Source organism: Myxocyprinus asiaticus, chromosome 39 (assembly GCF_019703515.2).
Source record: "Myxocyprinus asiaticus isolate MX2 ecotype Aquarium Trade chromosome 39, UBuf_Myxa_2, whole genome shotgun sequence".
NCBI classification, from domain to species: domain Eukaryota; kingdom Metazoa; phylum Chordata; class Actinopteri; order Cypriniformes; family Catostomidae; genus Myxocyprinus; species Myxocyprinus asiaticus.
The window spans coordinates 13,785,490-13,812,190 of NC_059382.1; the positions used below are offsets into that span (position 1 = coordinate 13,785,490).

At 37.3% G+C, this 26,701-nt stretch overlaps 1 protein-coding gene across 4 annotated transcripts in view; it reads right to left on the bottom strand.

The window, feature by feature from the left end:
• LOC127429786 (rap1 GTPase-activating protein 2-like) overlaps positions 1–26,701 on the bottom strand; it is a 101,226-nt gene that overhangs the window by 61,969 nt on the left and 12,556 nt on the right. For 2 of the 4 annotated variants that reach the window (XM_051678983.1, XM_051678984.1), the window contains exon 2: positions 21,936–21,971. In XM_051678983.1, coding sequence (XP_051534943.1) covers positions 21,936–21,971 — 36 coding nt within the window. Of the gene's footprint in view, positions 1–7,916; positions 8,286–21,935; positions 21,972–26,701 lie in introns of those variants that run through there. The other 2 variants (XM_051678981.1, XM_051678987.1) reach the window with 2 other exon arrangements.

Consider the following 26,701-nt stretch of genomic DNA (forward strand, 5'->3'; position numbering starts at 1 on the left):
CGTCATAATATAACGTGAGATAGTCACACTGCACTGTACATGCATGTGTTTCATGTGGAGTTTCATTAACTCACAGAGATGGAGAAAATAACTGTGCTATCCGAAGATCCAACCGCTGTTTTCCACCTTAGCTGCTTGCAGGTGTGAGCTGTGCGACACAAATGCTGCATTTTGCACTCGTTTAAAAAGCATTCAAAGCCATTGTCGGTTAATTATGATCTGATGGATGAACACATGCCTCGATTGGACTCATTTATTTATTAACGTGGCATCAATTTTTATAAGACATGCTGGTGTTATGGACGCCGCCATCTTTTATATTTAGTTTAGTCACCGTCACTACGGTTACATCTGTTAGAATATGAGCTTGACTTTGGTTGATCGTTCATACAGACAGTATTCAAGCTACTACTGTAAGCTGTTGTATGAACAGAACATTTCAAGGCTCACACCTGTAAATAAATTCGGTTTTCATTCCCAAACACTGACTGTGTAAACGTAGCCGCTATTTCATGTGGTCTTTAAGGAGATGATTAAAGACCACTGAACTAGATTATTGGAAATATGGAAAACATAAGGTTATAAGGTTACAATCGATTCAGTTTCTCAATCTCACACTCTCTTGACTCACAAATTAGGCTAATCAAAATGAGTGTAAAGTAGATAGGGCTATTAGCCTAGATATAAACCCACAGGCTCAATAGGAAGTAAGAATGAGACAAGACAAAGTGACTGAGAGTGCAGCTGAGTGTAAGTACAAACCAAACACTGCAGACAGAAATAGCCGTGCACAGTACAGGAGAAACATGTGGCCCTGGAGCACTGCCCAGCCAACCCAGAGCTCCTTAATGAGCCCAGCGCTACATCAGTGTGTGTTTCACACACTTTAACACAAACACACAAGCTCTCTTACTCAAAGTTATACAGGTTCATTCACAATCTCTGACATACACAAATATTTGGTAGTTCCGGTTGTCAGAAAGCCACTTTCTTACTCACAAACACCTACACATGGACCACAGCATCTAAATGATAAAGAAAATATTGGATGTACAATTAGGGAAACCACCAGAATTGCATTATTGCAGGGATAGTTCAGCCCATCTTCATCTGTTGAAATGTATTTTACAGAGTTATGTCACTCCGCAGCAATGACAACTCTCTGGAGTAATGTGTTTCCAAGGCCAAGCGTCTGCTTTACGATCATGGTTCTTCAAACACCACTTAGGATCAAGCCAACATCCTGTATTGCTCACTCAATCATTTCCTAATGAATCTGTGTGTTTGTGACTGTGTTTTCCAGAGTACATGCATATTTTCCCAACACTGATTTGAATAATCTGTTAAGCACTCATAATCACATACATTAAAATGATCAGTGTGCATTTGTTTACGTGTGTTTCCATAATACATGTTTGTGTTGAGAGATTGTTGTTACCTACTTAAAGGCCAAGCGCACTGTGGCATAGTGTCATACAGTACTATCCAAGAGGTTGCACATATGCTCATTACACATGTAAGAGCATAAGAGCAAGTCTAAAAAGGTGAGACAGTATGATGTGCTAAACATTAACTACTTCATTCTTGATTAATTGAAAGACATAACAAATAGAAATAACCAGAGTGGGGGAAAAAATTCTAAGTTATCTTTATAGAAAAAAAGTAATGCATACCTTTCTGGTAGCACAATTATTGCTGTTTATTAATGACCACAAGCCTGAATTGTACTAATGTATTGCATTTTTATTGGGTTGCTCCGGAGGACTGTTAAGTATTGCACTGCATCAAACCAAAGACCCTTAAAGGCCAGTCAGGTCACTCGACGGCCATATTTGTAACACCTTTGAGCAGCTATTTTCAGTCATGTAAGTACAGCTCCTGTCTGCTTGAAAGAAAAAAGAACCAAAAAAGTGTTGGTCAACACAATTATGTTTCAATAACATATTTCAAATCAGCAATAAAATCAAACAACAATTGTATCACAAAATGTGCATCTTAAGCTCAGATCACACACACACACACATTTTCAAGCTGATTAGCTAATGCGCATTCACATTTGAGAGTAAACAAAGAAGCAGACTGGCTCTTGTAACTGTAAAGCAGAATTTCCATTCCTACAAGCACCACATTGATCACTATTATGCCACTATTTAAAAGGCTCTTTTAACTGAAAGGTGGAACTATAGTCGCCATATTTGGCATAACGATTTATCCCATTCATATTTACACAAGAAGTCTGTCTCCTCCCTAATAATATTTCAGCACTGCATACCTTTGTGGCAATTTGAATAGCTTCAGTGTTGGGTAAGTTACTTAAATAATGAATTTACTACAAATTACTAAATACTAACTTATATTTTTCCACTCAACAAATAAAAAAAAAAAGGTCTATATTTCCACCTCGTTCTTTGACTCGTTAGGGCGCACACACACTTCAGTTGTCAAAAACACAAACAGATGTACATATTAACGTAATTCGTGTTTTAAATGAATTCTACACATATAATATTATTTAAGAAATCTGTGTAACCCAAGTAAACAATAAAAAGTTATTAACTTAGGCCTAATTAAAAGTCAGTAATCTGATTACAAGAATTTGAAATTTAATGCACTACACTACTTTTTATTAAAAACAAAGATTAATTAGATTACAGTAATTTTTTGTTGGGCTGCCCCTGGGTATCGTTATGTATTGCACTCCACTCAACTTTCCATCACTCTGAAAGTACATGAAATATCCTTTTATAACATTAATAATCATTTATAAAACATTAATAAAAATAAAGGTCAAGAGGATCCACAGTCAGTTAATATTCAAATTCAGGTCTTCTTGGTTCTCTAAGACTGTATTAGAACTGTGCCCATGCTCTAGACCCTATAATTGTATTTGTTACACCAGATGACTGTTTGCACTGTCACACTTTAGTCCAAAAGCATCTGCAAAATTAAAAAATGCAAATGTTATGTAAATAGGAGCTTGAATTGAGCGCAACCTTTGTAAATGTCATTGATTTGTGGAGCGATAACTTGGTCTGCAGAGAAATTTAAAGTCAGAATTAGTCTGAAGTGACAAAGGTTTCAGTTACTAATATCTGGGTGCTTGGTTGCCCGTTTTAAACTTAGTATTCAATCTAGAGTACCTGGTCTACCAAACATCTTAAAATAATGCTTTGTTGGATGACCAGGCAAATTAATAACAAAACTGACCCTTCGCTAAGCCCTGCCTTAAGACATTACCAACTAATTTAACAATATTTTAACAAAAAAAAAAAAAAAAAAAGAAGAAGAAGAAAAAAGCAGATAAAGTGCTTTGCAATGTTACACATCATTCTCAAGTCAGAACAGTGTCCATTAAATTTGCCTTGTATTGCCTTATAGGCTTATGTCACTACCATAACCAGAGACAAAGATTTAAACCTGAGGACTAAAATACATCTGCATCTGTTAGCTTTCAAGAAAAGGAGGAGCAGTGTTTTTTCTCTGAATTTGAAAGCACAAGAATCTCATTCTCACACCTGATAATTTTATGGCAGCTTCTAAGTTGTTCTCCGAGAGAAAATTGTCACAGTAATTATTAAGACCTCGCCGTTCCAATGCGGGGCATCCAGGACACTGCCCGACAGATCATCTATCAATTGCAAGTGTCTGCACCCTGAGGACAGGCAATATGACAGCCAGCTCTTCACTGGCTGGAGGTTAACATGAAAATCTTTCACTTACAGAAATTCTGAAACCCTGGGGAGAAACAGAACTGTGACAGAAAGGTTGGTTAATGATTAGGCTACTATATTATAAATGAGCATCCAACTGAGCATTATGACAGATATATGGTGATATGGGATGGGGAATCAAGAAGTACAGTGTTCTGTTCAAAGGAAGGAAGTTAACTTTTTACCAGAAGAGACAGAGTTTACAATGGAGTGTCCCTTACAAAACCCTACGAAATCAGTATTGGAGTTTTGTTGCTTTTAGTCCATGTCTGTTAGCTTTGAGAAAGTATCAAAAGTGTTCAACTTGTACCTGGACTTAAAAGGATTAAACTTTAAAGACTTAAAGTTTTTAAACATGCCTAATTTTGTTTTAAAGGTGTCATACAATAGATTTACATACATCCAAGATCAAAAAACACTTTAATTTGCTCATAATTTAAATTGCAGCATTACCTTTTTTTCCCAGTGTCAAAAACGACTCGTTCAGTGATCCGTTCTAAAGGATTCATTATAAACTCCTCCTATCAGAGAGACTACTCTGCTCTGATTGGTCAGATGTCCCAGTCTGTTGTGATTGGTCTACCGCTTAGTGTAGTGTTTGACAGTCAAAGCTGTTCACGAGCAGCCAATGAAGACCAGAGGCAGGTTTTTTGTTACCAAATTACGTAGGTTAGTACAGGAAGTAAGTCTGGAATTACTAACGACTCATTTCAGGTGTTCAGAATCGGTTCTTTCTTTTGGGAGTCGAGGGCTGTGTCTCCTTTGGAAGGATGTGTCCTCCGGAGATCGCATTTGTCGGCCGCACACGTCATCGAGGCTGTCTCGTTTCATTTATTTATTTTTTTTCATTTTTTTTTTTATATTGGGAATGCAAAAAAGGTTAACAGCTGTATAAATGTAAGTGCATATACATAAAAGGCATTGACAATAGATAAAAAATAAGAAAAAGAAAGACAAAAAATTAAACGAGACAGCCTCGATGACGTATGCAGCCGAAAAATGCAACCTCCGGAGGATGCAGCCTTCCAAACGAGACATAGCCAATAAATTCATTTGTCGTGCACTTTGATTTTTGAAACTTTGCAGACTTTTTTACATTCACAAACAGCTATATAACACACTATATGAAAGGTAATATTTGAAAAACCATAATAGGTGCTCTTTAAGATCTCTTTTTTGTTTTGTTCACTTTTAGTTGTAAGATATCAGTTGACTTTTAATTCACGTGGTTATTTTTTGGGACCCAGCCAACTGAAATATTGTTGTAATTTGTAAACAAATAATAATAAAAATAAATAATAATAATAATAATTATTATTATTATTATTGACTTTTAGAATGTTATAATACAAGATTAATATATTTCAGTCAAGCACCTTTTAAAATCTTCTGGCTTTTATTTTGACGGTCAGAACACTCCAGGAAGTCCTATAAGTGTCTGTTTGTGGATTAGTTCACAGTAGTTTAATTTGCTTCTTATTCAAAATCTGGTGAAATGTTCCCACCATGCCGTTCTTAATGCATGTTATAAGCGAACCAAACTATTGAGCATCTACATCTAAGATTTTGTTCATGAAGCGCTCACATAATGCGGACCACTTTGAGAGCTGAAAATAGCCGCAAGCGCATCACCAGCCTGCGAGTGCTATGTAGTATGTGTGTCAACATAGCTGCACCATTCACTAACGCACTGCGTATGCATACTATGTATTTACTTATTAAACACAGCCTTTTGCGATTCACAAAGCAACTGCATGTCTTCAAGTGGCTTTGAATAAAATGCACGAGTCACATGGACTACTTTAATGGTTCTTTTATGTCAATTTTGGAGCTTGACAGTAACAACCCAGACTAACATACAGTATCGGATTTGGATCAGGCTCGTTGGACCGATACCCGATCCTTCTAAAAAAGTCAATACTGGAGCCGATACCAATCCAGGTATCGGATCGGTGCACCCCTTATATAAGATGACTCATCTTGCACTCATGGGCGTATTCACATTTTTGTTCAATAAAATAGCCTCTAGAAAGCAACAGCAACCAGCAAATCATGGTTTGCGGCTGTGACATAAACTAAAGGCTATATTGGCTATTTATTAAAACTGATATGTCGATATGTACCATCACAGCTTCCAAGCCATTTCAAGACCTGTTTAGTTTAAAAATGCTAAATATAAATCATTTTCCTTAAAGAGAAATAGCATAGCCTTGCACAGAATCAGTGTGCTGTGAATTCATTTATACAAAATTTGGAGCAGATATAAAAGATGTTCTCTAAAATGAGCTAAGACTGACGTTTTCTCATCTTCATGCAGCTACTAATTGCTCAGCTGCCCTTCAGTGCTGGAAAAGCAGGTTATCATCTCCAATTAATTTGGCTCAAGAGACACAGAGTGCACCATTGTTCCCTGGCAGCTCTGTCAAAATAAGATTCTTTTGGTGAATGCACAGATTATCTGGATTATTCACAAGTCTTCTGCATCTACTCTCTGTCCAATTCTTTTTCTCTCTCTTTCCATCACTTTCCCGTGCAATCTATATCAGCCAGACAGAATGTCCCTTTTTATGCTCTGCCGTGATGCATCCAGTCAACCAGATCCCCTCTTCTGCTGCAAATGTCATTTATTTCATTTGAGTTATAAATAAATTTTGCCCCATCGTTTTGTTTGTGGAGAGGGTTGACAAAGCTCTGGTCTGACAACTGTTTAGCCGCTGCCCTGATTTCCCTTAGAGAAAGGTGGCTACTTGCTAGAACAGAGGAAGAACAATAGAAAAGACAGATGGGAGATGAATAAATAACAGGTGATCAGTAAGATATACAAAGCGATATACCAACACCGCAGCCATGAAAAAGTCAATAATAACTGGAATATTAAAGATAAAGTAAACAGAGTTGCAAAATAATGATAAAGATTACAAATAGTTGATCTTCAAATATTTTCAAACAAGTTGTCTGAACACTGCCCTCTGCCATTGGTTGGATAAACAGATAGCCCCGACCAAAACTCACACCACTGGTTGAGCCAAAGTTGTCGTGTCAGACTGGTCGAGATGCTCAAATAAACAAAGTAATGTTATGATGGTGACCAGTGCTGGGTAGTAATGGATTACATGTAATCTGGATTATGTAATCAGATTGCAAAAATCAAGCACTTGTAATTAGATTACATTACAATTTAAAATACTCATAATCGGAATACATTTACTTTTTATAGATTACATGATTACATATTAACAAGGCAATGGCAGTAAATTGTTAATAATTTATTGATCATCCTAATCATTCTCTTTTTTCAATCTTTTACATTTTTCATTCTAAATCAGCACACCGCTGATATATGTTCGGTAAGTCTTTGAGTGTTTTTGGATGTGTGGGGGAGGGTTGTGTGTATTGCATTCAGACCTGATACTCACTACTAGCCAGCCAGGTGAAGATGGAGCGGTCTACCTCAGCATTTAACCACTGGATCTATAGAGATAATTTTATTTTTAAGAATGCAATTACACCAATGGTGTGCAATTTAATGGCTTCAAAGGATCTAGAGTATGCCATCTCTAAGGGTCTAAGGGTCCAGGGTACGCAATATTTCAACTGCAAAATGTGCAGCAATATGAAACAAAGCCTATCGCTTTACTGTTACTGCTGATGCAGTAGAGTCCACTGCATGAAACTTGACATAAAACTTGACACAATTGTTCCTTGTGTGATTCGGTGAAACTCTGCTGTTTTAAAATATTCTGCTCTATTAGAATATTATTGCTGTTCGAAAGATAATACCTTGCACCATTGGAATAGGTAATGGACTATCAGTAAGCAGTAGGTTAAAAGTGTTTCAGTGTTTTTAGATGAAAGTTTTGACCTAGCAAAGTCATTGCGGTTGATTTCATGGTCATTAATGTTCTTAATTTTGCTATTGTTTTAAGCACTTAAAATGAACTTGATGTCTCAGTGTTTTGAATTATAAACTTTGGCCATGCACTGTCATTACTGTTAGATTTAATGTTTATTTAATTCATGTAATGTTTAATGCACATTTTAAAAATGTCATAAGGAGCCCACATGCCCTTCCGTCCCTGCCTCTTCGGACCTGGGAGGGTGACAAGGGGAGGGAAAAACAGCAACAACAAAAAAACGAGAGGGAAAGGCCAACACGGAGTGACAGCGAGAGAGAGAGAGGACAGAGAGAGGAAAAAAAAAACTTACTCGTTGGTTCTCCGATACGCCGTTGCCTGGTCCTCGGCCACTCCTCCACCCTCTAGTGGATGACAGCCGCACCTCCCCGGGCGGATCGGAGGCAGTCCTCCAGCCCCTGGCGGCCGGAACGCCCCGCCGCGTTTCCGGTGGATGGTAGGGGTCTCCCCCGCCCCTGGCAGTGGTTCTCCCGCTCCAGTCGGTCGGCCAGGAGCCCCACCCCGCTCGCGGTCGGCGGTCCTCTCTTGACTCCGCTGCGTTTTAGCGGCCGGTAGGGGTCTCCTCCACCCCTGGCAGTGGCCCTGACCGCTCCAGGTGGTCGGGTAGGAGCCCCTCCTCCCCTCGTGGTCGGCGGCCATTCCTCCGCTCTCAGGTGGCCGGGCTCCTCTGTCCCCCGGCGGATGGCCGCGGCTGCTCCGTTGGGGTGGATGGTAGTGGTGAGAACTCTACTACAGCGCATCCCTCCTCCTTCCTGGATTTCAGCACCAGTGTAACAAAGTTCAATGGAAAGGAGGAGGCAAGAACCGGCTTGACAATATAAATAATCTTTAATAAAACAAAAAGACACAAACATAAACACATGCAGGGCTGCCGCCCATAACTCTCTCTCTCTCTCGAACTGCCGCCTCCGGTCGCCTTTATCCCTCTCTAGGGCTTGATTAGCCTGATTAGGGGCCGGGTGTGCAGCATCACGACCCGGCCCCGCCCTCCTCCCTGCCACACTTACCTTTTCTGTGTAAAATTAAATCCAATTGTACAACATTGATGGTATGATGACATGAAGCTGTAAACCCTAAAACGATGTAAAAACAGTGATTTACAGTAAACAACTTTACAGCTCAAATAATATACAAGTTTTAACAGACGAATGCTTTTGTAAAATTATAATCTTCACATTTCTGCTTTTAAACCCTCCAAAAATTGGCCCCATTCACTTCCATTGTAAGTGCCTCAATCTAATTTTTTTTATTATTTTTTTTATTTTTTATTTTTTATAAAGAAGAGGGATGAGATTTTTGTGGTTATCAACTTTATGCCACAAATGCTGTCGATTGAGCTTAACTTGTATTAAACCACTTGTATTGTTTCTGCATATTAAGGCACTATAGGATAAATATATTTTAACATCAATAATACTACAGACATTACTTATAAAATAAATTCTAAAAGCAAGTAAATTGACTTTTTTCTGTCTCTTTCTCTAGTCTAGTCTGTGACACAGGCAGCAAAAGCAGACAACATCCTTAGTTTTAATAGATTCTTCCAAGTCATTTATGAGTGCAGATAGGAGATACATTGAATCCAGCTGCAGGTCTACTTTTCATGCATATCTTATATAAAGAGACAGTGAGAGAGATCGAGAGAGCACAAACAAGATAGAGAGAAAAGGAAAAAGAGGACAACCAATTTCTATGAATATGATAGAAATTTTGGGATTATCCCATGTGGTGTGTATCTCATTCAAAGGAGGCATGTTTTAGCCTTAGTGCAACCAGCTCTAACATTCTGCTGTTAATGGCGACATGCCTGAGACCTTTAGATGGAGATAAGCCTGGTGAAGAACAAGAAACCTACTGTGCAAGTAACACAACAAATCTCTGTTTTTTGTAAAGGGGAGCAGACCCTTGTTTTCTTGAGCAGCCAGCTGTTAGTCACATAACCAGCCTACACCTTGGGGGCACTGAGTAAGGTTCCACAGCAAAGACGAGAGAAGCTATAGCAACCTGACTACACCATCCGCTCTGCGGGTCTGTTTATATTGAGGTGTCGGTGTAGGGACCAATTTAGGGCATCACAGATGCACTCCTGACGCAAAGGCTCTTCCAAAAAGATACCTAATATAATTTATTTTGGTCCATACTTTCTTTATTGGTGAAAAAATTACAATTATGTTTTTTTGATTTTCTTCCCTTTTCTCCCCAATTTGGAATGCCCAGTTCCCAATGCGCTCTAAGTCCTCGTGGTGGCATAGTGACTTGCCTCAATCTGGGTGGCGGAGGATGAATCTCAGTTGCCTCTGCATCTGAGACCGTCGAGCTGCGCATCTTATCACGTGGCTTGTTGAGTGCATTACCACGGAGACGTAGCGCGTGTGGAGGCTTCATGCTATTCTCCGCGGCATCCATGCACAACTCACCACGTGCCCCACTGAGAGTGAGAACCACATTATAGTGACCACAAGGAGGTTACCCCATGTGACTCTACCCTCCCTAGCAACCAGGCCAATTTGGTTGCTTAGGGGACCTGGCTGGAGTCACTCAGCACACCCTGGATTCGAACTCGTGACTCCAGGGGTGGTCGTCGGTGTCTTTACTCACTGAGCTACCCAGGCCCTCCAATCAATTACAATTTTTAATCAAATTAATTACATGACATGCCGATTAATGAAATTAATCACAATTAATCACATATCAATATTTGTTGAGAAAGGCCACCAAATAAAGACAATTTAATATAATTAATTCAAAATTAAAATAATATTTAGATTTCAGATATTCAGATTGAAATATATTATTGCATTATTGTGGCAGACAAGAAAAGCATTGATTAGACAATACAAAAAGTGGCTTTAGAAGTCAATATATTGTTGTTTTTTTATTCCCATATCATCGAACATCAGCCGACAATTTTGCCAATCCATTTTGCAATTAAGTTCGTCAATCTGTCCAGTTCTCACAGGATGTGTTCTTAAGTTTCGTCTGCGCTATTTTTTATTATATTTTCGTCTATGCACATAAGCATCTGAAGGGCGTATTTTGCTCCGATGGTAGGAAAATATGTACTTTTATTACGAAATTTACATTTTATTCAATACAGTTAAACATTAATAAAAAATGTTCAGTCTAATTAAAAATGGCCAACATTTGAATGTACTATGTTTTTTATATGCTTATTCAAGTATTGTGTTGTTTAGCAACATGCTAACAGTAAACTCTATTGTGAGTTGAAGGTAAACTCACTTTCAATTGTGAGTCGAGTCTCCCTTGTGCTTAGCCTGACTCGATCGAGTTTCTAGAGTTTCCCAAATCAGTTCCTTATAAGGTTCCATCTGGGTTAGGATGCTGCCTTAGGGCTATTCAGACCAAACTTGTTCTTGTGCTGAAAGCAGCTAGACAGTGTGGCCTGGGTCCTTTTGGAAGAGACAGAGTGTTTTTGTCACAGGAAAAGGAAAACACAGGAGACACAGGAGACATACGGCACCGGGATGCTGAGCCACAGAGATGAATTCAAAACAAAAGCTGACTGACAGTTCACCCCGTGAGTATCATATCATACTGCCAGGAATGTAAGTGTTATGTGTGATTTATTCATCTAATATCATGTTAACCCCCAAACCTCAATGGCAACTTATGTCAAAAATGAATCAAGGCAAAAATTATATGGTTAAAGCAGGGATGAAAGATATGACAAATAATGATTTTATTTAACTTCATACTTTATGAATGCACTGTATATATATATATATATATATATATATATATATATATATATATATACACACACAGTGCAATTCATAAAGTATTCAGACCCCTTCATTTTTTTCACATCAATCTACACTCCATACCCCATAATGACAAAGCAAAACCAGATTTTTGATAACTTTGCAAATTTCTTAAAAAGAAAAAAACTGAAATATCACATTGACATAAGTATTCAGACCCTTTGCTATGACATTTGAAATGCAGCTCTGGTGCATCCGATTTCTCTGGATCATCTTTGAGATGTTTCTACACTTTGTTTGGAGTCCACCTGTGGCAAGTTCAGTTAATTGGACATGATTTGGAAAGGCACACACCAATCTATATAAGTTCTCACAGCTGAAAATACATATCAGAGCAAAAACCAAGCCATGAGGTTAAAGGAACTGCCTGCAGAGCTCAGAGACAGGATTGTGTTGAGGCACAGATCTGGGGAAGGCTACAAAAAAATTTCAGCTGCACTGAAGGTTCCCAAGAGCACAGTGGCCTCCATAATTCTTAAATGGAAGAAGTTTGGAACAACCAGGACTCTTCCTAGAGCTGGCAGCAATCATGGTAGAAGGGCCTTGGTAATACAGGTGACCAAGAACCCGATGGTCACTCTGGTTGAGCTCCAGAGATCATGTGTGGAGATGGGAGAAACTTGCAGAAGGATAACCATCACTGCAACACTCCACCAAACTGGGCTTTATGGCAGAGTGGCCAGACGGAAGCCTCTCCTCAGTGCAAGACACATGAAAACTCGCTTGGAATTTGCAAAAAAGCACCTAAAGACTCTCAGACTGTGAGAAACAAGATTCTCTGGTCTGATGAAACAAAGATTGAACTGTTTGGCCTCAATTCCAAGCGTCATGTCTGGAGGAAACCAGGCACCGCTCATCACCTGTGCAATACCATCCCAACGGTGAAGCATGGTGGTGGTAGCATCATGCTGTGGGGGTGTTTTTCAGTGGCAGGACTGGGGGACTGGTCAAGGTTGAAGGAAAGCTGAACGCAGCAAAATGCAGAGATATCCTTAATGAAAAATGGTCCAGAGCACTCAGGACCTCAGACTGGGAAGGTTCACCTTCCAAACAGGACAATGACCCTAAGCACACAGCTAAGAAAATGCAAGAGTGGCTTAGGGATAACTCTGTGAATATCCTTGAGTGGCCCAGCCAGAGCCCATTCTTGAACCCAATCGAACGTTAGTGGAGAAACCTGAAAATGGCTGTCTACCGACGGTCCCCATCCAACCTGACAGAGCTAGAGAGGATCTGCAGAGAAGAATGGCAGAAAATCCCCAATCTAGGTGTGCAAAGCTTGTTGCATCATAGTTAAGGGTCTGAATACTTATGTCAATGTGATATTTCAATTTATCTTTTCTTTTTTTTTTTCACTTTTTTCTCCCCAATTTTGAATTGCAGCAGCCTTGGCGGCCTATCCTCCCAGACCCGCAGCAGGTGAGAGGGGAAGGCGGCCTGGTCTCTAGCCCGTCGGCCGCAACGCGTGCTGTCCTATACACCGACGCATCTAACTCGGCTGAACCTTTACCGCTCTGGTCCTAGGCGTGCGAGGATGCCAGTGTGTGCACACATGGAGAATAGAAGCCGGCTCTCTGAGAAGAGGCGTGCTCTACGTTTATTTGGCAGCGGTGACAAGGCTAAACACACATCAGGTGTACCTCGTTCCACCCTGCCTGCCCAAATGAGGCTTATTAATTATGCGCTTCTTCTCTCTCTTGCCCACTCCTGTTGTGAGCCTGGCTGAAGGACAGCCCTCAGAGGCAGGGTGACGATGACGAGAGGGAGGGGAGGGTCATTCCACCACATTTGTCAATATGGGGTATGCAGTGTAGATTGATGTGAAAATTTAAAGCATTTTAGCATAAGGCTGCAACATAACATAATGTGAAAAAATGAAGGGGTCTGAATACTTTATGAATGCACTGTATATATATATGTATATGTATAAATATATATATGTATATGTATAAATATATATATATATATATATATATATATATATATATATATATACACTGTATAAACATGGCTCAAAAATGCTCTTCAGTGTGAATGTGCATGACGCTTTTGATTAAAAGGACAAAAGCTAAACACTCTTTTCAAGATCTCCACTCTATCCCTCCTGAGGTCACTGTTACCCACTACTCATTCATCCTAAGTCCTCTCGGGCAGGAGAACCATGAGCTATCCTCCCAGTGGACTTCAGGCTTCTTTATGGCCCTTAAAAGCCCATTAAAATCATGTTGCCAGATGGTGTCCTTATCAAGCCCCTCAGAACATTGCAATGGGGGCTGAGGAGTAGTAAATATTTGTCAGGAGAGGAGGGCAGCTGCCTCTGAAGAGAGATCTGAGGAGGAGGAGCGGTTATACAAAACTCTTCAACAACGCACACCTTCTCTTTCACGTCTCGGACAGATTTTTGGCAGTGAATGTGAGTGTGTGCTGTGAAAGAGAAAGAAAAAAAAGCAGAAAGAGGTGAAGAGAAATAATAACTCTACAGTTGGTAATAATAATTTAGCATCTGTGGATGTGGGTCTAATAACAATAACACAAGCTGTCTCTACCAGACTGATGCCAAATGTTAGAATCATCCAAAACAGCTGAAGGGAGCACAGCCAAAATATCCCAAAGGTGGTTATATGGCTGTTACAAAAGGTAGGCATCATGATTGTGCTGCCTTATAATATGCTTTCTTTTGGCCAAACCCTAAAGCAGCATTGCATGTACTAGGTCTATTATTAGTATAATTAATGAAATGCAAAAAAAAGTAATTAAGTAGTGAAATCTAATTAAAAATAACAGTTTAACCCAATACATAAGTGTTTGATTTAACCTGATATTCTAGTGTCTTATTCGAATATTGCATCATTAGCTGAGCAAGAAGCTCTAACAAGACTATTGAAATCAATTGTATCCTTTGCAGATAAGGTTTAATTCTTAGTATAATTATGATTCATTAAATGTAGAAAATAAAAAAGACTGTTTATCTCTACATTTGTGTGTCTTACTGCTTAATCGAGTATGGCATGGTTAGCTAAGTAACAAGCTAAAACTAGATTACTGTAAATTATAGTATCCTTCACAGATAAGGTTGATTATTAGTATCCTTACAATTAATTAAATGGGTCATTGATAAATAAGGTTGTCTAAGGTGATAAAAGTGAGAAATCTTTAAGAATCTAGTTTAAAACACATGCATCAAATATGTAGGACAAGATTACAAAATTAATAATAATAAAAAAATATTCAAACATTTTTGAAGGTAATTGTTTTTTACAAATATCAAAAATTGTAAGTGAAGACTATCAAAAAGTTGTCTCAGGATTACATCACGACTTTGATTTGGTTGGCAAAAGGTTTTCAAATATTAATCATATTTGAAAATAAAACTGTTTCACTGCTTTTCAAGAAAAGAGTAAATAAAAATAATACATATAATCTAAATAAAATATTATTATGCACTACTCATGCCAGAATGTTTTTAAGAATTTCAGTTTTTAATGAGATTTTTTTTTAAATATTTATTTTCAGAGATTTAAAAAAAAAAAAAAAAAAAAATCAAAGCCACTAGACATTTTTTGCTTTAAGAATAATATATTCAAATGTAAAATTTTAAAATTATTTTTAACTGAAAACATCATCATAGAAGAGGTGTACTCGCAAATAATTGTTTTGTGTTAATTAGTGTATTTTTAATGTATTTTTCAATAATTAATAGATCTCGACACAAAAAATTAGCTTCATGTAATTGACCACAATACAGAGAAGTATCAATTAAAAATAGTTAAAATGGATTAAAAAATAGACTTCTTTACCCAACATTTTAGTGTTTTTATGATTATTCGAGTATCACGTAATTAGCTTAGCAATATGCTAACACTATATTATTTAAATCAATTGTAAGTCAGTCAAGTCTCCCATGCACTACAATTATTACAATAACAACACAAGCTGTCAGTGCCAAACCAATCTCAAATGCAAAAATCATCCATAACAACTGAAGAAGGTATGGTCAAAACTAAAAGCACAAATCCAAACTTTAGCAGTCAGCACCAAAGCTAAAGCAGGTGCTTCCAAAGTCACGGTTAGAGCTCCTGCTATAAACCAAGAAGCGATCATTACGTATATCTCTCTCATGGCAACAAAACCACTCATAGCCTAAAATATTTTACAGACTCAGATGTATTGCTACGCTATTTACATTGCCATAGACTAAAAGAGACATTATCAACATGCTGAGACCCAAGACCTATTCTTCACTGCCATCACATGACCCTCTTTTATTAAGCCACTCATTTTAAAATAAAGCAATTAGGCTAGATCATACCATTATAATTCCAAATAAGAGTGATGATTGATTTTGAATACGTAAGCTGTGGTGTAACTTCTTTACAGAAAGACTCTTCATATCACATATCTTTGAAAAAGAGTTAACAATTTAATATATTAATAAAATATAATGTTTATTCATTTAAACATCATCATCATCATCATCATCATTGTTATTATATGAATGCATGTGTGTATTATGAGGAGATATTGTAGCTCAACCTGTAGAGCACAGTGCAAGCAACACCAAGGGTCATGGCATAGTTTCAATTCTAAGGAATACATATATCCCTTGAATGCATTTCATATTTGATATATTCATGTAATTTAAGCAATGTCCTCATGAATGAGGCAGAATTCTTCAAAAACATCACCCCCTGAAGTATGATCCATAATGGTTTGTTTATGTGTAAGTCTATTATCTTTGTCTCTGCTGCACTCTAGTGCCAAACAAGTGTGTAGCAGCCAACAATTTGATAACTACCGTTAATGTAATAACTGCCAATAATGTAATTATTTTTTTATTATTTTTTTATTAACCCAGCCAATAATGTAATAGCCAGCCAATAATGTAAGAACTTATTACATTATGGGCAAAAAGTTATTATGTTATTGGTTCAGAAATTGTATTACATTATTGGTAAGTTATTGACTTGTATTACATTAAAAATTTACAATTTATTACGTTATTGGCAGTTATTCCATTAACGGCAGTTATTACATTATTGGCTGCTACAAAGTGTCAGGACTCTGACAGTATAGTGAATCCTATTATAAAGGCATTATACAAGTGTATACAAATTTAGTTAACCTGTTTTCAGCAATCCCTACAAAAAGGGCTGAATTGGTCACAAGGCACAAAAGAGGTTACTTAAGTAAATAAAAAGATTTTTAGCATGCTGTCCTGCAAAACCAAAACACAGTGACTACACATTTGGTCAAAATTGAGCTGACAGTTCTCTTAGATTATGATCTGTCCTGTGACAGCCAGGTTTGTCTCAACTATGCTCAGATTCAGAGAAGACAAAGTGTGACTTTTTTATAAAACACAGTTGGCTGGACAATCCCAAAAAACTTTGATGCTATTATTCTCAATTACAGTTTTGGTGTATTTACTGTGTTTTGGCTTTGTAGGGCAATGTGATTTGTGAGATTTGCGTACAAATCCATGAATGTCTGATGAGATAATTCATTAATATGCATTGTGCGAAGGAAAAAACAATGCAGAAGGTCACAGCAGAGGAAAATTTATGCTCCTTGACATTTAACATTTTGAGGGAGCAACCTCATCTCCATACCGTCTGGAGTTGTGCGCGCATGTGTTTGTGTGTATTCTTGCTCTCATTCTGTTCAGTGTAATGGGTAATTGCAGTTCTATGCCTCTAATTGCCTCCTGTAGGATTACAGGCATAATTGATGCAGCTGCAGATAGTGGCTGGAGACACGACACTATCCCAGCAGACAATGCATCTGAGCAGTCATACAGATCTCAGATCAGCTCTAACAGCAGCTCCCTTAATACACGCACAGTAACTACCAGACTCAGTCTGAGAGCTCCACTGGTCTTTTCACCCTAAACAGATCATTTCAAGTCTATAATCTAAGAAGGTTTCAGGGGTAGATTTCTTTTCAAACTGACCCGGAACCAAATTAGTTTATAGATAAAGGACAACAGTCTTTCAGAGTGAGTTAATGTCACTGCTGTCAGCAACACAAAAACACCCCTGTACAAGAGACTCTTGTCTCCAATATCAGATCGCTATAGAGGGAGATAATTAAATCACAACACCGGGGACGTGATTGTTTGTGACAGCTCAAACAGCTCTTCAGGCAGTGTCTCATTTAAGTGTCAGACATGTTACCTCTGGTTCTGTATCAAGATAGCAATCCACTGCTACTTAATGTCCTGCTAAACAAGGCATTTAAACACTTGTTTGAAAATCCCTTTTTTCTTCTACATAAAAAAACAACAGAAAATCAAACTGCTATAAAAATGAAAATGTATCATCCCATGGAAAAGAAATTAGACGTCCTTGGTATCACAACTGTGTCTTCTAGACAGCAAGGAGATTTTTTATTTATTATTCTGAATCAGTTATGCAGATTTTAAATCAAAAGTCATATATTTCAATAAGAAGTCAATCATTTCCCATCACATTCTTCCAAGACCAAATTGTCTGAGCAATCACATTCATTTTATTTTATATTTCTATACTCTGTCCACTGCAAAAATAATTTTTTGTTTGTATTATTTTCCGGTAAAATCTAATAATTAAGGATCTCTAAACATCCTTAAATCACGAATGAAGTACTTGAGAAACATAGTAATGAATAAGATATTAAGTCTTGTTTTAAGGAAAATCTAACAACATTTGGTGGGGTTTAAGCTTAAAACAAGAAAAACCTATTTGCCAATGGGATATGAAACATAAAATGGTTTTCCCTCTGAATTACGTTTTTTTTTTTTTTCTTCCTTATCCCATTGGCAAAGAGATATTTTTCTTCTTATTATAAGCATAAACGTTACTCAGTTTTGTTCGATTTCTCTGAAAACAAGACAAAGTATATTTTGTCATTTAGCCTTAAGTAAATTTGTCTTGTTTTAAGAATGTTTTGAAATTTTACTGGAAAACAAGACAAAAATACTCAATAAGAAAATTATTTTTTGCAGTGTAACACTTTACAATAAGGTTGTATTGTATAACTACATTAGTTAACATGACCTAACAATGAACAACACTTTTTCAGTCCTTATTAATCTTGGTTAATGTTAATTTCAACATATACTAATCATTTTTTAAAATTATAAGTTGTACTGTATATGTTAACAATAGTTAATGCATTTTGAACTAACATAAACTAACAATAAAACATTTTATAAATTAACATTAACCAATATTAACAAATGCTGTAAATATATATTGTTTGTTGTTAGTTTATGATACATAATGCATTAACTAATGCTAAAGAAAATAACCTTATTGTAAAGTGTTACCCAATATCTGTCTCATTTGTTTCTATTTTATTTATCAAGACTTTTCAAAGAAACATAACTGAGAACTCTATTAAGTCTTCCAAACTATGAAAGAGCATTCTCTGAGCTATACAATTTTCCTCTGGGATCTTGCTGAAATCATAATGTTGGATATTCTTATTCTTAGATTTCTAAATGTGTTAAGAAAATGCCACAATAAATTGCTTCAGTCAAATTGGTTTCCTGTAATATTGCAAAACTGAATGCATTTACTCAGAATGACACAAACACTTAAGGACTAAAATAAAGATGCAAAATTAAGCATACAGATCCAAAACAAAGAGGGAAGTTAAAGGAGCACAAAAAACAAAACAAAAAACTCACCAGATTTTGCGAGGCATCTTAAGCACTGTGAGGTGCACCCAAAATGTACTGCTCTCTCTGTCTCTCGGTCTCTCTATTTCTGTCTATATATAGCTCGCTCCCAGTCCATCTTTTTCTAAAATATATTCACCCAACACTAAGCTTCATTATACAAACAAAAGCACCCACATAAACAGCCGCACACAGGCCTGATTATGCTGTTTCTAATGCGGCCCTTTCCTTCAGGTGCACAGCATTTACTTTGTAGTTGCAGATGTAAAAGGGGAGTGGAAGAGGGAGGGGGAATCTTGTGGGCTAGAATCTGCCCCCGAAAGCACAGCGTACATAGACCAACCAGCTTCAGTGCCCTGACTGGCTCAAACATACGCAAACACATTTTTTATGCTCTTGTCTTTGTAAACTGATTTCCATGGAGACCAATATAAATAGTAAGCAGCAGTATCGGGATTGTTATTCAAGACAGAAAAACACACACATAGAGAGACACTGGAAAAAATGTGACAATGGCACGACAAAATCTGAACGTGTATATGCATTTATGAGTATATAAAAGAATTCAAACATACCATCTCTGTTGCGCACACATATGTAGTTAATTATAATTAATATAGACTGACCCTAACCCAGAACCTAAAAGAAAACTTATTGCACTTTTAGAATAAAAAAAAAAAACTACTTTATTTATGAATAATGTTTTACAAAAAAGGAAGTCACAGAATGTCCTCAAACAGAGGTTTTGTCAGGTTTAGCTCACTTTTGTGCAAAATTTTGTCCCCTATAACTGTGTATACGTACACAAAAATATACTGTACCTTTCACTATATTAGGGAGGACATCTCATAACGCAATGGTTTATAGCTATACCCTAGCCCTAAACCTAACCCTCACAGAAACTTGTTAAAGGAATTGCTCACCCAAAAATGAAAATTCTGTCACCTTTACTCACCTTTATGTTGTTCCTAACCAATATGACTTTCTTTCACGGAACACAAAAAGAGACGTTAGGCAGAATTTTAGGGACTGACAGCCTCACCATTAAATTTTATGGCATCCTTTTTTCTATACACTGAAATGTATAGTTCACCCAAAGATGAAAATTATTGGAAAAATAATGTAAATTATCATTTACTAACCCTCATACCATCCCAAATGTGTTTGATTTTTTTCTTCTACAGGACACAAATGAAGATTTTTAGAAGAACATCTCAGCTCTGTTGGTCCTCACAATGAAAGTGAATGGTGATCTCTGAAGGTCTAAATATCACTTAATGGCAGCATAAAAATTAATCCATACGATTCCAGGGGTTTAATCCATATCTTCTGAAGCGATCAAATCAGTTTTGGGTGAGAACAGACCAAAATATATCTGCTTTTTCACTGTGACTGTGATCATCTTGCCATCACAGTCTCTAGGCATGATCATTTCAAGCTCTATCATACTTCCTAGTTCTTGACACATGCGTAGTGCTCAAGATGGCGATATAGGAAATGCAATCGAGCTTAAAATCATGATCGTCAAGGAGACTACTGTAAAGATTTATTGTTAAAAAATGAGTTATATTTTGGTCTGTTCTCACCCAAACTGATTTGATCACTTCAGAAGACATGGATTAAACCACTGGAGTCGTGTGGATTACTTTTATGCAGCCTTTATGTGATATTTGGACCTTCAGAGTTCTGGTCACCATTCACTTGTATTGTAAGGAACTACGAGCTGAAATGTTCTTCTTAAAATCTTCATTCATGTTTTGCAGAAGACAGAAAGTCTTACACATCTGGGATGGCATGAGGGTGAGTAAATGATGAGAGAATTTTCATTTTTGGGTGAACTATCCCTTTAAGTCTTTTATTTTAACTATAAATTCTCCTCCCTGCCCAGTAGGTGGTGATATGCACGAAGAATGCTAATTGCCAAAAACAAAAGAAGAAGAATGTGAAAGTGGATATTGATAGTAAAGAAGGACTTATATATTGGCCCGTTTCCCACCCACACCTATCATATTGCTTCTGAAGACATGGATTTAACCACTGGAGACACATGGATTACTTTTATGCTACCTTTATGTGCTTTTTGAAGCTTCAAAATGTATGGTATATGGATTTGTGTTCAGCAGAAGAAAAAAGTCATACACATCTGGGATGTCATGACGGTGATTAAATGATGAGAGAATTTTCATTTTTGGGTGAGCTATTCCTTGAAGGTGACTGAGATTAACATTCTGCCTAACATCGTTGAACGTGGGTTTGGAACTACATTACTGAATAAATGTTGACAAAAATTTCATTTTTCACTTGAATATTGGTACACTTATGAGCCTTTTTATGAGGACAACTTCAAATGTCTTTACTAATCAATTTTTAAATGCAATAAATCTGGCAAATATATCCAAACCTGTACAAACATTGCTAAAGTATAGACATATAGCCAAACCTACATACACACACACGGACACACACCTCTATCTGTAAAAAAGGTGACCTGTGCTTATCCACAGCATAGGGCTTTGACGTCTGTCTGTTTCTCTGTGTATACTGAGCTCACGATTATTGCCTCCACTCCTCTGCTTTCCTCTTTCATCCCCACCCCTCCCTGCTAGACAGGCTGATAGACACTTGAAGGTTGAGACAGTCATACAGAACTGGCATGTGTGATAAATCCAGCCAGGACTGGAGCACCTGCATGAATACTTTAATAATAAAGATCTCACAGCAATGAGTTCTCACAAAGCCAAATTAGCATCTACATAGAGAGTGAAATGATTGCTGGATCGGTGACACTGATGTATTGATTGCATATTCAGGCGTCTCGTTAAGAGAGACATTTGGATGGATTTAGATCACGCTACACACACAGACTCACCGTGCCCTCAGGGCTGCAATGCTGGACTTGTCAATCCTGTAGAGCCAAAGACAAAGAGAGAGAGAGAGAAATATAATTTAATTAATAAAAAGACCAAAATCAAAGTAATTGCTGCATTGTTGCTTGAAACAATTAGCACCCCAAAGTAAATGCTTTCTGCTGTATTTCAACCTGAAAATACTTTGTAGAGTTCTGACAAGCCACAAGATCACTGTAAGACTGCAAACACCTTAACTTAAAAAGTAACTAGAGTACTTAGCAATGTAATTATTTCTTGCTGCTTGTGACTATATTGGCATGTTTCTTCAATTTTTGGTAATTTCATGTCCCAGGGGATGATTTTTATTAAAACGAACACATCCTCAATATATTTCTAGAAAAAAATGCGCAATCCTCTGTGTGCAGGAATATTCTGTGTGTACTGTATATAAATGTGGTCAACTGACAGTTGAACTCTGTATAAAATCATTACTTCTCTGGTCAGGAATTCAACAATGCTCAGGTTGGTTTATAAATCCTTATATGTGAATTGTGTGAAATATTTGGAGTTAATGTGTTACAGATCAGACATTTCAAGAAGTGGAAAATGTGTATGATATACAGGGTGTAGATTTGGCTTAAATATTGGGGGGTTACAGTGTGAATAATTTACATGTTTCCATTGATCATGGTATAAATATTGGGGGAGTTGTACTTGTTTTTATTACCCTGAAAACTATGCTCCTGATGATATAGTTAATACTCTTGACAAGCTTAGATTTCTTAGATTGCTTAGAGACTGTCTGCAAACAGAGTCGAGAATGCGGCCATCCGATCTGAACCTGAAATCACATTGTGTGCAATTTCATTCATAGGTTTACACTGTAGTAATATTGGCTTCACAGATTCATCATTTCTTTGTAATTTTCGATATGTTTATTTAAAATATCGCTTTATACCTGTGCTCGTTGGATGATCATTCTTCCGAATATTTTTTCTATTATTCGAATGAATTCATCATGCATTTTGAAGTCATTATTCGTGCGTTTCTGTATAAGGTATTCGGCTTCTGGCACATCCAATTCTAATGATGCTACATTTTTTTAGTTTTTGTGCAATTCTACAGAGACCTAATAATTGTCTCCATTAGGCCTGATGTGGAAAACAGCAGGAGGTTTATTATCTCATCTAAAAGAGTGATGAGCTAAATACAAGCTGCTAATTTATGAATAGATTCTGGCACCATAGGGAATTTATTTTTCTGTCTGACATGCAAATGGATATTTCTAACAATTTGTTCATTTGAATGTGTGAACATTTACAGCCAAATGATGAAAGCGAGATGTTCTATTTCAGCCAAAAGGTCAACCATTCAATCATTCACTTGTACTCGTAACACAAAGAGTCAGAAACATTTGAATACAAAAGAGAAGTTCACTTATTAGTTTTCTCTTAGAAAGCAGAGTGTTACATTAGTTTGCCTGTGAAACATCTATGATACGAAATCTTTAGTGAAAGAAGTGACTAAAAATAAAAAGCCAGTTCTCCACCATGTTTAAACAGCAAGAGCAAAATGAAAACAGTTCTGCTGGAAAAAGGAGTGCAAGTCCAATTTTATATTTGATTGGGTATTGATAATCTGTTTCATCAAAATGTGCTCTGTACAATGAAATTAATTTCACTCTCTGTGCAACCAGTGAGGCTCACGTAAGCAAAGGTGTAAGATATGAAAGCCAGTTATTGTCATGGTCACAGTTGTGACGCAGTTGTCTAATCAATGTGTATTGTCAAATATGGAAAGCTTTCTCCCTGACTGCCACTATCTGAACATCGGTCCTAGACGACCACATGAGGTACAGCACCGTTAACACCACAACAGATGTTTGAGATGATAAAAAATGTAGGCTGTTTTTGTTTGTTTGAGACACTTAAATTCAGCTTCTAGCCTTAAATACAAATACGCAATGTGGGATTTTCAATATATAAAGACCTTATGAAGGGAACATTATGCTAATAGTTCTGAATGGCATGGCTTTCTCCCTCTTAAATAACATTTGGTCAAATATGATCATCTCCCTCTTTCCCTTTGTTGTTCACTTTCTTATTTCCAGGATATGCCCTCAGATCCTGCATTTTGCATTGACATAACAGTTCTTTCATTGATGGTGTTGTAAATTATCATTTACTACTTTATATTTCAGACTACCCTTCTTTATGGAGCTAAAACAGAAGCACGCTAATTTGTCAGATTGGTAGGATTCTAGTTTTGTTAATTTGGTTATTTGAAAGAGTGAAAAAAGTTTGCAATTTCATTTGAATGTGAGAAAGTGAACATATAAAAGATGAAAAGTTAATACAGCCAAACCCTTTCAGCCCAGCTACATGAGAACTGAATTATAGTTTATATCTGATGTAGACAGGGTTTAAATAGCATCCATCTCTCTCTGTTTGATAGCCACTCATTGTGCATGCCTGCTCTGTGTGTGTGCATATATGTACACAACACGTCTTTTGTTTTTCTCAAGGAGTCTTTTCAATGACTGAATTTATATTACTGTAGTCACACACAAAAAAAGACAAGTAGGCATAAATGCTTTTCAACTTCCTGATAAATAAAAGTTGATTTTAAAAAGTTTGATTAAAAAATTACAGTTAAACTATTAACTAAAATAAAATAAAATTTACAACAACAAAAAAATAAAAAAGTAAAAGAAAATCCTTTCCAGAAAACTCCATAACGCCATGGTTTGGTATCTATAGCAGAACCTTGTCATCCTGTTGTTGTGTATTATTCTATCTGTGTATGATGACAACAGTCAAATTATAAAATTATATTTATAAAATCATATATGTAAGAGATAAAAAACAAAACAAAAAAAAAAATCAAGATGCAGATGAAAATACAAGATGATGCAGATGCAAATACAAAGTTCTCATATACCTTGAATAAACTCAAATGGTCTCAGCTCAGATTTACTCTGGAGCAAATCTCAGAGTGCTGCTTGAGGCCAGAAAGTAACAAAAGTAACCTACCCTCCAAAGCCCCCGAAAGACACACTTCTCTTCCTCCTGTACATGCTGGCCACACCACTCTCTCTTTGTCTTTGTCTTTCTCTTTCTATGTCATTGACTGACAGAGGACTCCCTTTCCACTCCCTATGTGTTATTACTCTCCACTCTTTAAGGGGGTGGGGAGGCCACCAGGGGGAAGAGTGAGGGACAAGGAGGCAAAGAGGGGTGGAAAACCGATGCCTCCTCCTACCTATTGCCCAACCCTACCCCTAACTGCCCTCCTCCACTTCACACAATAAAACAGTATTGTGGAAATTGGACCTTCCTCCATACTTTTAAAAATGAGTTTGTGTAGCTGTTCATAGACTTTTGTTTTTTGCAATTTTATCCAACTGGTCCCAAAGTAATTTTTAGTGTATCAAAGTTCTTAAGTTCACACAGGTATCCCACCCGAGTAACTACAGCTGTAGTTCATCACATTCGCCATAGACATGTTCCATTTGGCAATCAGAAAGTGCCCAAATAAATGTAGTCTTCATCTGAAGAGTACAATTAAGGGGAATTCACTAAATCCAGCATCACACTAGCAGACAACAAACAACAGGATTTTGGCCGAGGGTGTAGCACACATGCAGACTGTTTTGCTGAGATCTCGCTCTGGAGGTATGACACACTTGCCGAAACATTATGGTGGAGGGGTGACAGACATACCTAATAACTCACCGCAGCTCTCTCTCTCTGATTCCTTGTCACGTGGAGCTCGCTGAAATAACAACAGGAGTACCGCGTGAGCATTTCGGGCATTTTCAGACCAGAAGCTTGCTTGATTTGTTCCAAAACAGGAGCTAAAATAGTTATAATATTGCATTTTCTTCATTGTTCTGTTTGCTTTCTCAAGGTTATATTTTAAAAATTTCTGTTGTGGATATTTTTATTCACATTAGTTACTTTTGCATTATTTCTGCATTGAAAAGTACCTGTTTTCACAGTCAAGGAGCTGTCTCCCTCTCTATCTTTATCTAATATAGCTGCCAAAAGGCTCTATCCGCGTTTTGATGATGAATTACACTGAAGAGCTGACATATAGATTTTTCTCCATCCAGGTGGTCTCGGACCAATTGTTTTGGTGTGGATCCGAGTGTGATTGCCATGTTCAAATATTTCTATACAAACCGAATCAAGGAAGAAAACACACCAAGTTCCGTAACAAATGCTCCAAACGAGCCAGGTGTGAAAATACCCTTAGGAAACGATTCACAGAGAAACTTCACCTTGTGAAGGTGCGTGATTGTGTATTTATTCCCTTGATGTCTGCCGTAGAACACGTATGTCTATATGCAGTTTTAAGTGAGTAAAGAAGCTTGATAAAAACAAACTGTTGTGGCTCCGCTTTCTGATGTCATTTTAGTGTAGGAAAAAAAGGCAGGAAAACGCTTGGTGACAGGATCACTATAGATTACAATCAGCAATTGTGATGATATGCAGTTGAGTGCGATGAAAATGTTCAGATCAGCTTGACGTCTTGTCAGTTCTTCAGTAAAAGAAGAAGCTCATTGGTCACTTGACGAGAACACAAGAGTCCACCCTGGTGACAGAATGATTTTTTCAAGCAAGCCTGATCTGCATTTTCAGTTTTTGAAGCCATTAACTCAGTAGGGAGTCCCGACGATGACGTGATTAACGACCTCTCGCTGGCAGATGCTAATGCGAGCTTCGTCTCCGTTCGCCTGGCCGGAGATTATGTTAATGAAGCTCACACCTGAAAATCACACCTG